At 32.0% G+C, this 11,687-nt stretch overlaps 1 protein-coding gene across 1 annotated transcript; it reads left to right on the top strand.

Moving 5' to 3' along the window:
• Positions 1 to 3,493: 3,493 nt before the first annotated feature.
• LOC119642535 (casein kinase I) lies at positions 3,494 to 11,610 on the top strand. Its single transcript, XM_038041687.1, has 4 exons — positions 3,494 to 3,648; positions 5,317 to 5,439; positions 8,201 to 8,975; positions 11,126 to 11,610. The coding sequence occupies exons 2-4, from the start codon at positions 5,364 to 5,366 to the stop codon at positions 11,313 to 11,315; spliced, it is 1,041 nt and encodes a 346-aa protein (XP_037897615.1). The 5' UTR covers positions 3,494 to 3,648; positions 5,317 to 5,363; the 3' UTR covers positions 11,316 to 11,610.
• Positions 11,611 to 11,687: the final 77 nt, after the last annotated feature.

Here is an 11,687-nt window from a genome sequence, read left to right as displayed (position 1 = left end):
CACCATGATCTTGTTTTTTTCCTTTATTTTTTTTTGTTCTCAATTGAATTCAGAAACTTTTTTTGTGTGTCTGGCAACGACAACAGCCCTGCAATATCGTAAGTAATCACTTCGCACAGAGTAACCAAATAGGTTAGCGTGATGACTTAATAAGTTAGTGTTGCGGGTTGAAATCTCAGTTTACTTTAGTCGTAATTATAGCAACTTAGGTATTGTGGATGGCATTTGTGGGTATGACAAGTATTGTGGATGACATTTGTGGATATAACATTTATTGTAGATGGCATTTGTGGATATAACGAGTATTGTGGATGGCAGAAATTGTTGTTTTTTTGTAAACAACATGTAAAAGAAAAAAACCGCTAACGGATTTGAGAGAGAAATCAAAGCAAGTGCTTTGACAAGTGAAAAATTTGCAAAAAGCAAAGCATAAAGCTTCCTACAAGTGTATTTTTTGTGTGTAAATTTATAAATTTCCCAAAAAAAAGAAATAGTTATAAAAATATATGTATAAAAATATAAAAAATATATTTAGCAGTAATCAGTCACATTGCCCTGTTACTTAGCAGTAATCAGTCACATTGCCCTGTTATTTAACAGTAATCAGTCACATTGCTCGTTATTTAACAGATCTCAGTTACATTGCTTTGCCATTTAATAGATCTCAGTTACATTGTTGTGCCATTTAACAGATCTCATGACAAATGTGTTGCCACTTTTTCTTATTTATTTATTAGGAGCAACGCTATGTATATTCTCCGTACATTGTTATTGTTTCTTCTTCTTATTGCTTAATTTTGGTGTAAAAGAAATAGACAACTAACAGTTTTTTAGCCAAAAACCATTTTGCAAGCGCTTGCAAAAGATTGAGAATGAAAAATTATTAACGGTTGAAACAAGTGCCGAATTTATTTTCAGCTAATAGTGCCATTCAAGCAATCCTTGTGTAAAACAAAATGGGACTTCACAAAGTTGCCAAATTTAAGAAATCGTGATACTTGCCAATTGTGCTTGTATTTACACTGACATTTCCTTATATTTACTTCTCAAACTACATGGAACTTGTTCTCATTTACATTCATATTCTCATTTTCACTTATCAGATCACACGTTTGAGTCAAATAAATATTTTATTTTATGTTGGAACAGGTAAATAAATACCTGAAATCGAGTCATTTTTGAAAAGAGATTGGTCTATGAAAAGTAGATCGCATAGGAAAAATATCGGAGTCTAAAATGTATGGAGCTACATAAATATTAGCAATGCTTGAATTGATCCCACGTAAAATAGTGCTTTGTATTTTGTACGATTAGAAGGGAAACATGGATTATGAATTGCTTAAATCTGGCCAGACGATTAGTTATATTCTCTACTGTCAAGAAATAATGCGATTATAGCGCGCAATTGAGGTGAAGCATCCAAATTTGATTAGTAAGAAAAACGTAGTCTATAGAAACAAACTCGATCTCTTCATTGGGAATGTATAATGCACGAACCGCCGTATAGTTTGGATGTTTGGTCCGACTATTCCATTTATTTCACTAACTGCACAACTCTAAGTAATTCAAAGCTGGGGGGCAATCGAATATGAAGAATTTAGCCTTCGCTTTTGTATACAGCTATTTGGCAAAAAGGCTGAATATTAAAGTGAAAGCGATGTGATGGCGCACTTAGTTTCGTTTTTGATTTACAAAACGCAGTATAGTAACAAAAGAAAAAAGCGAAATTTAATGATTAAGTAGTTTAATATATAATGATAGGAGTTTTTCAAGTTTTCCCCTTGATCTATTATAATACGCTCGCGAATTAATTAATTGAAAGTTTGAAAAAATTTATATAACTACACATTGTTAGTTAAATTCTATATATATATATATATATATATATATAAGAACTTTCGTAGATAGTAATGGATAATTTTTCTTCGTCATATGAATGGGTAGTAAAAGCAAGTACATTCCATTATCAACAGCGTGCACGAGTAGCTTTTGTTTGGAAACATTCCGAGTTTGTGTATAAAAAATCACAACGTTTGCTAAAATCTTTATAGTAGTATTATATTAATAGTACAGTCAATGACTGTCGATAATTACCTGGAATATGGATATGAGTGGCGAAATCGATATAGGCAGGTAGACTTAAGCAACCGCCTATTTGTCGTAATCATGGGTGCGACTTCTAAACTTTTGTAAAAGAAAGATTTTGTGTCTAATTTTTGCTTGCTCAATCTTGTTTCAACGCCGTCAGCAAATAAATAACCCGAGCTTTTATTTATGCAATTATCTAAAAAATTCTGGAGAAAAATATGACCTATAATATATAATTATTCTCGAATAAATGGACTCTTGCTCCACCTTACAATTAATATAATTAGTTATCGTACAGAGACTACTATTGGATAAACTACTAGATAGACTACTATCTGATAATATAGTCGGGCAAAGCCGAGCATACATACCCTACATCATTTCACTTATTGAATCGTTTTGGCTACAATACACCATAAATTACTCATTATTTTCATGCAAAGACATGCTTTTTACGAAAGCATGCCCAAAGCGTCTTAGGCCTTCTTCCCCTATAAGGTTTACATTTGTTCAAAATCGTTATGTGCGATGGTATCAAAAAAATAGACCTACGTGCTTCAAATTCGACAAGATTGATTTGTATATCAATACGCTATTATGAACTAATTTTCACCACGAAATATTAAAAATTATACCATTTTACTATATAAAGATTCAGTTTTCTTATTAATGACTATCAAAAAGGGAGCTTAAAACCTTATCCAAAACCATATAGCCAATTTTCAAAATAACGCGTTGTGTGGAGAGTAATTGAAAAACTAAACTGATCCGAATTGTTTGCAATAACGTTTGTCTTTAGGTGGAAACATGTCAGTGTACTAAATTTCACGGAAATAGCGCTTAGATTGATTCAGAAAATGAATTGGAAAATGATTTTGGATCGATGTGTTTTTAAGCATTTGTGGATGTACGTCGGTGCGAACTTAATATACCCTGCACTACGAGTGGAGTAAATTCAGCTTGCATTTAGGTTCATTTCATTGAACTTAATTGACGTGTCCCTGGATACCCTGAAATATTTGATACCTAACCGCCTCGCTTAAGTTTGAGGGAGAAACCTAAATGGCTATCTAAAAGCCGAAATAGCTTATAAATTCAAACTATATCGTAACCCGGGGTGTTGTAGGATCGTTTACCTATCGATTAAAAAACAAACCGTGGTCAAAATGGATATTTTACATTCGTCGTTCTATAGCGAACAATAAAATAATTTAAAAAGCATAGTAAGCATAGATACATTATAGATGTAAACAATCTCTTTGTTAAATACACTTGCATATCGTTTAAATCCAAGTAATCAAAGTAGCTTAGTTGAATTTTACAACGGGTGGCAACGCGTGTATGTAGAAGTGAATTTATTTCGTTGTAATAAAAAGAAGTATTTTTAATTATTATATTATTTTTTTTCATTTTCAAGGAAATCGTATGTGTATATGGTAAAAATTGTTAAGCGATAAATAAGTTGGAAAAAAGGTTTCGTTGGCCACAAAAACGAAACTTTGTCGAAATAACTACCAGCCTTGAGAGACAAAGAAACCATTTTTAATTTTTTTTTCACTGGTAAGACATTTTGTGTGAAAAATTAAACGTCTTATAAGCATACATAGATACACATTTATATATATTTTTTTTTCTCCAAGTATGCAACTATATAAATGAAAGTTGCAATTGACGTAATGGAAATAGTCTCAGTTTGGAAATCCTTGTGTACGAAAATTTATAAATATTTAGAATTTCTAAATTATCAAGTGATGTGCGAGAAAAAAGGCTCGTAGGGGTTCCTCTTATGGAAATTATCGACCTTTTTTTTTTTTTTGTTACTTGCATATCTTTATATGTGTGCATCCACATAGGTACGTATTTATAGCAAAGCACGCATTTTTCAAAAAGGTTAATTTGCAAGCTCAAAGAAGAAAAATTCGTTGCATTGCTTTGGAGCTAATCATTTTTGTTGTGTAGAACGGGAAGCCGAGACCTTTTTTACTTAAAGAAGGAGGAAGCTTTTACTAACGCATTCAAAAGTTTGCTTTCCTTTTTATTGCATTAAAATCTGAAAAGTCACCAGGTATAACAATCGGGAGATCAACTTCACTTTTTAAATCGACACTTTCGAAACTTCTCATTTATTATTGCGACTAAAAATTAAGCACAAAAAGGAAGTTTTGTCGGTTGATATATAGAGGAAAACTTGATTATTTGTTTGATCATCTTATCATTCCGCCTATTGAATCATATGTGCATGTTTGATCCGTATAACGTTCCAAATCCATTTAGACATGTTGTCCACTCCTATCGTCGTTTTTTTGAAACGATGATGATCGCTATAATTGGTGTAAAAAATGAAAACTTGGTAAACATGATTCAGCCGGCACGTAAGCACATCTGCACTTTCCGGAAAAATTGCAAGAAGAATCAATAAATATCCAAGTACTTAAGGATTTCTATATATCTCTTTGGGTAATGAACACGTTAAATGAAATTGGTTCTATTTTTGTGCAGATCATATTCGGTCTTTGCTTAGCTCTCTATGGTGAAATAATATTTCAAGAAAAGGATTGTATTAAAAGAACGTGAATGTGTTCAGAAATGAATATTTCTAATGATCCCACTGCTGCAATATTTGTCATAAGGCTCGGAGCATGCAAATGTATGCTTATGTAGACATATATAGAGTCTGAAAAATATTAGTTATCTAGATTCAATTCTTACCTTACAGATGGGACAATCGATTGTGCCGAATACCAGATTATTATCCCCTACAAACGCCAAAATATTTTAATTTTTGCACTGTCCTGTCAATGCAGAAAAACAAAAATTATACATTATGTTGTGAATAATAATGAATGAACAACTGACTCATTAATAATAGAAGAGGAATGTTTAAGATTTCATTTTACAATGAATAACATCACAACTTCCACAATTATTTTTGCGAGGGAGGGAAAGGGGTCCGACTATTGCTTCATTTAGTGTCAATTTTTTTAATTGCAACTTTTGAGGCATTCGTAAACTATTTCATTGTACCCTTAGTTCTCCGGTGCAATTGTATTGAAACCATTAAGGGAGTAATAAATTTCTCCAAGAATTTTTGTCGGCCGATTGTTTCTTCATCTGTGTATACATGGAAACGTTAAAATATAACATATTTTATATAAAAATGTATCTTTTGTTTATTTTCAAAATATTCCAAAAACATTCTCTTTAAAGTGACTTTATTTTCTTTTCCAGATACCAATCTTTGCGGACATTAAAAGTGAACTAATTCTATTCGCAATATGGATAAATTTAGTCTTGTGAAACATCGTTCCGATGTCATAGTTGGTGGAAAGTACCGACTAAGTCGGAAAATTGGTAATTATTCTAGTAGTGTAAGGCTTATAAACTGACGTTTCAAAGTCTATATTAATGTTTTCTTCACGGTTAAGTAGTAGCACGTAAAGACCGAAAAATGTATAAGGCCAAATCGGGATTCAGGAGACTTTACAATTTACAAATTCTTATAAAAAAATTTAAAGACATATTTGAACATCGCTTAAAGATGATGATTGTTAATAAAAATTTGGAATCTGATGCAGATATTTCCAATTCACTTGAGTCATTTCGTAAGGGAACCTCAACTTTTACATAAATTAAACATTTTCAAACCGTTAGTTACGTAATGAAAATTACGATTACGTTCGACTGGTGTGTTTGTAAACGGTAGGAATTGTCGTGTTATCGACGTTTTGAAAAATCTCTCTAAAATATCAAATTTGGCCTTAATTTCTTTCCGTGTACAATTGTAATTTTTTCAAAAATCAAGGAAACCTGGCCATGTCTCTGTTTTCGAATAGGTTAAATCTACATTTAATACCTTTACATAGATAGATTTCTTGGACACACCACAGTGTGATTATGCATTTTCCATTTATTTTCGGTTGAAACCATCATTTTCATAACGTGTGTTGTTATATAGAAAGAGTTGTTAATCGTTTACTATTGAAATGCTTTCTGCATATATTCTTAGGATGCGATAATATTTTCCGAAATGATGACTATATTATTGTATTATTCAACATATTAATCAAAAATTGCGCATTAGACACGCCTGTGCATTATTTCCTTTTTTTATGTTGATTCGAACGCTGAAAAATACTCCTGGTAGATGATGATGACCACATACCAAGTTCAAGAATAGAGATGATCGCAGCCCTTCTTCAGGATCGATGTGCTTGCAGTATATATATCTTTCTAAATTTTGTAATAATTTTTACCAGGATTATCTAAAAATTTCCGGCAAATAGAATCATGATCTCTTAATTGATAATTTTACAAAAAAAAGAAATTTGGAATTATCATGTAATAGTTTTGGGATGGTGTGTGTGCATATGTATGGATATTAATTTGCAGTAGGTTTAGCTCCGTTTAGTATTTTTGAATATCCTGAATAGAATTTCATATAAGGAAAAGTATGCAAAATATTTTTCGGTTTTCAATATCATAATTTCCAGTTAAGCCTCTACAATTTGAACCCATAAAACTGCACTTGAATATCTTAATGAACATTTACTTGCATTGAAACGGTGAAAAGAATAGGTGTTCGATAGTTCGTGAAAATGAAGTTTTTCCGAGCAAACATATTAAACTTATTTTCTGTCATTCGAATAAAATTTAATGGAACAAGTGCAAAGGTTTCAAAAAATACTCGAGATGACTTGAGTTAACTTGACTTGCGTTTTTAAATCAAAAATATATTGAAATTTTGTAATAGTTTTGTATCATCACATAAACAACGATACATTTTTGTCCTTAGTTTCTTCGATTTAAATTTGATATTATTAACCAGTGAAATTTGCCGATCATTTCGTCGATGACGAGTATGCTCGTCAAATACAGATTATGTTTCAATAATTAAACAATAAGAATTAAATCGCTTGTTAATTAAGATTAAAATAGATTTATCTAATACTTATACCGATAAGTCTATAGGGTCGCTTTCATCACATATACATAATTAACAAAAATATGAAATAGATTTGGTGTAAGAAAAGTAGACCTAATCTCATAATTGCTAATTATGCTAAGAATTATAAAATTATCCTCTTGTCGCTCTGAACTTATATAGGCTAATAAATGCCCTGATATTGACTGTGAACGGTTTCCATAAGTTGACAGCGTCGATGAAAACTAGTTTTGATGATCATAAGTACTTATCGCATGGAAGAATTAAAAAGTTGCCATATACATTGAGTCTGTAAGATATAAGTAGGACAACAAGGCATTTAACTAAATCAACTCCATTAAAGTTTTAACATATATGTAATGCGCAATTAGGTTGTAATGCCACGGCTTGATAAAATGACAAAAGTATTTATAATGATAAAATTTGATGAAGAAATCCAACCAAGACGAATGGACAGATTATGACGTATGTATGCACTCATCGTACACAGTTAACTGGTTGGTTAAACCGTTTAAGATTGTTCTCTTATTTTAATATGAAACGAATTATTGTACATGGACTTGTGTGTTTTACAGTTTAAAAACTCGGGAGTATAAGATGAATTCTAAATTGACCGTGGAAGACTATGTCAATCTTAGAATAATGCGAATACATATTTTAAAGAAACTTTAAACTTTCGTCATTTTCTGTCCCAATCGAAATCACTTTTTTAAATTAATTACTGATAAATTTTTTTCTCGCTTCGCATATATTAAATATCAGAAATTTCTTATTACTAAAATTATTTATATTATTCGTATGTAGAGATATTTGCATGATAAACGTCAACTTTTCGAAAGTTTCAAACGACGAATCGAATATTTTCTAATCGCATCTACTGATTGGCGTCAATGGTGTTCTTTATTGGCATTCCAAAAATATATAGAATATGGTTTGCTAGTCTAGTGTCTTCAGGTCATTTTAAATTTGTGTGACTTAAGGTGTAATTGTTTCACATCTCTCTTACTCCTTTTATATTGTGTTTTCAAATACTTTTTTACGCTTGAAAGAGACTTTTAATTATCTTCATTTAGTACTTATTAATGAAATTTTTTTTTTTTTTTTTTTTTTTTTTTTTATTATAAAAAAATTAAATTATATTCTTTATTAATTTTGAAATTTATTAAATAGGAAGTGGTTCATTTGGAGACATCTATTTGGGCATCAGCATACAAAGTGGTGAAGAAGTCGCCGTTAAAATGGAAAGCACTTCCGCACGTCATCCTCAATTGCAATATGAAGCGAAATTGTATCGCATTCTAAGTGGTGGTGTGGGTATTCCACGTATACGTCATCATGGAAAAGAGAAAAATTTCCATATTCTTGTTATGGATTTATTGGGGCCATCATTGGAGGATTTATTTAATTTTTGCACTCGCCACTTTACTATTAAAACGGTGTTGATGTTGGTCGATCAAATGATTGGACGCTTGGAGTTTATTCATTTAAAATGCTTCATACATCGTGATATTAAACCGGATAACTTCCTTATGGGAATCGGTCGTCATTGCAATAAATTGTTTTTAATAGATTTTGGTTTAGCCAAAAAGTATCGTGATCCCCAAAGCCGAGTTCATATACCATATCGTGAAGATAAAAATTTGACAGGTACAGCTCGTTACGCCTCGATCAATGCCCATCTTGGTATTGAGCAATCTCGAAGAGATGATATGGAATCTTTGGGTTATGTTATGATGTATTTTAATCGTGGTGTGTTGCCATGGCAGGGAATGAAAGCCAATAACAAGCAACAAAAATACGAAAAGATTTCGGAGAAAAAGATGTCGACTCCTATCGAAGTTTTATGCAAAGGTTTTCCAGCAGAATTTTCAATGTATTTAAATTATTGCCGCAGCCTACGTTTTGACGAGCAGCCAGATTATATGTATCTTCGACAATTATTCAGGTAAGATTTTATTATAGTACAGATACAACCACAATACTGATAAGCATTGAACGCATTCATCATATTTTTTTTAAATAAAACGCGTTTTCATAATATGATGTTATACCAGGAAGGGGTCGGAAAAGTGATCCGATTCAAATCATTTTTAAAAACATTCGCCTTTGGACTAAAATACGGCAGTGTACCGAATTTCGTCAAAATATCTCAAAAATTGAGGCCTCCAGGTTAAGCACAAAAAATTGGGACGGACAGACAAGCTTCTTTTGATTGATTCAAAATCACTTTTTATAAGATAAACATAGCAATAGGTGGTTCTATCTCGAATCATATTGTCCTTAACATACCCTTGTACCGCAAGTGGTGTAGGCTACAAAAACTCGGTTAGGGATTCAAAAAATTTGTTCACGAATTATTTACGTTGATCTAAAATATTTGCACTAATTTATGTTTTTTTTTTTTTGTAGTTTGTTATCGATTATGTTATGGTTCTCGGATAATTAACAAACTGGTTTAAAATTTTGTTATCCCTTTGCACTTGAAGTTTTTTTTCATTCGTATTACAAGCCGCGAGCCGCGACCGTCATTTGTTACCAACAGCAAAACACCCGAATACTAGTTTTCACGATTTGTTTTTGTTTTTATGTTAAGAACTGCAAATTATTTACAATGTCTCCGTAGCGGAGCCCTCGAGTTTGAAGACTAATTTTAAATGGCTCTGCTCCGAAGTGCTCGAGCGCAAAGGGTTAATATGTCATCTTCTATTTCATCGCTAAGCACTAGCAGTAGAACATTTATGCCAGCAGCTTCGCGGTATGTGCTAATAAGAGAATCGATAACAAGCAATGCCGCTAAAGAACTCTGCGGTTGGTTGCCCCTACCTAAATCATATGTGAGAACAATAGAAAACACTTAATAGTGAGCTTAGGGCACTTCATTGAAGACAGTTCGAAGACGGATGGAAATAAAAACTAACTAGATCCGAGCGAAATCTGTTGATCCACCTTTTCTTCTTTTGCCTTGTTGAGAGACTCCTGTATTTAATATGGGCCCTTAAGCGCAACATTTCTTGATAATTCCGTATTGACATTAAAGGCAGTAGCCAAATTTATTACAAAATCCGATTAACCGATGTGGATAGCATACATCATCATTCCTTTGCTCCACACCAATATTCAGCAAATACAGTAGTAAGCATTCATTTCCAATATTAAGAAAAAAAAAAAAAAAAAAAAAAACCGAAATAGACATATTTTTGAACCCGTAAGTGGAAACGAACGCCGCCTACATGCGTATTTTATGCCACATCCAATCTTGACGGGCTACGCCCATCGCATATTTCAATGCTTAAGAAGCAAATAAATTTCTGACAGCTTAAAAGAAAAGCAAACAAGAGATATTTATACATTCTCTTGCATTCTTTACTCTCCAAAATTTCCGCTTTACGCGTATTTCTTAGAAATTAAATTCTTAAGCAGAGAGTAAGTTAATTGCTGCTGTGTGGCATTGGAAATTGCTTGTTTGCATATGATCAATTCTGCTTAGATAATAAATATATGTGAGAAAATGAGACGACGTGTTCTTAACGTTATCTTGCTTTCATATTCATCCAGCGAACAATAAAGATGTGTACTCTTCCAGTTCGTTTATGTATGATCTCTGTAAGTCTTTGTCTTCTTCGCTACTGTGATATTATAAAACAGTTGAGCGATGTTCGTTTAGTTTGCCAGTCATTTTTGTGCTTGTTGGACGCAAAAAGAAAATCGGAAAGGAATTATTATGAAATGAGTGTCAAAGCTCGCTCCCATAAAGGATACGAAATGAGTGATGGTGCAGAGACTCGAGAAATTGCAACGATTGCAACGAACGCGTGTAAAGAAGGAAACGAAAATTTGAAAATTAGCATACATTCTCAGTTTATTGAAATCGATTTCTTTCTCAGGCAATTACTTCATTAGATGCAGATGCATTAGAGCTGCTATTAATCATTCCGAGTAAGAATAGGAAGTTGCTCTGTTCTGTGTGTCTGTACTAGGATTGAGAGAGTATTTTTAAAAGATTAATAATGCAATCATGATTTATTTTCTAACATATTAATATAATATCTCTTAAATGATTAAATAATATATTTTTTTTTTAATTTCTCTATTCAGAATATTATTCCGTACATTAAATCATCAATATGATTATATCTACGATTGGACAATGCTGAAACAGAAAAATCATCAAAGCCAGCCGAATCCGGCTCTTATCTTGGGACAGGCTGAGCCTCGCAATGACCGTGAACGAGAAAGAGAAAAAGAGAAGGAGAAGGCAAGTGGCAAAACAATGCTGTCTGAATAAATGTTGTTGTCATTAATGGTAAAAATAGTATAAATGTAATTTTGAATTCACATCAAATCACACGCTATTATAAAAAAAAGGATTAAATTTGCATTATAAATAACGCTGCAAATAAATTTTGCATCAACATTCAAATGAAAAATTTATATATAATTACGATTATTATTAATACGAACAATATTGAATTATATCAATAAATGCTAACTGTGTTGAAGTTGAAAATAAAGGTAAATAGAAGAATAAAACAAACAACAGATATATATATATGTCTTCGGAATCCATAAAATGTAACAAAGAAAATAATTAACACACTTACACATGTTTCGTAATAAAATAATAGTAAAGCCGATGCACTTTTTTTTCTTCTTCTTC

This window comes from Glossina fuscipes, unplaced genomic scaffold (genome assembly GCF_014805625.2).
Source record: "Glossina fuscipes isolate IAEA_lab_2018 unplaced genomic scaffold, Yale_Gfus_2 0, whole genome shotgun sequence".
NCBI lineage: Eukaryota > Metazoa > Arthropoda > Insecta > Diptera > Glossinidae > Glossina > Glossina fuscipes.
The sequence above is the reverse complement of the archived record's forward strand: the minus strand, read 5'-3'. Positions and strand labels throughout refer to the sequence as shown.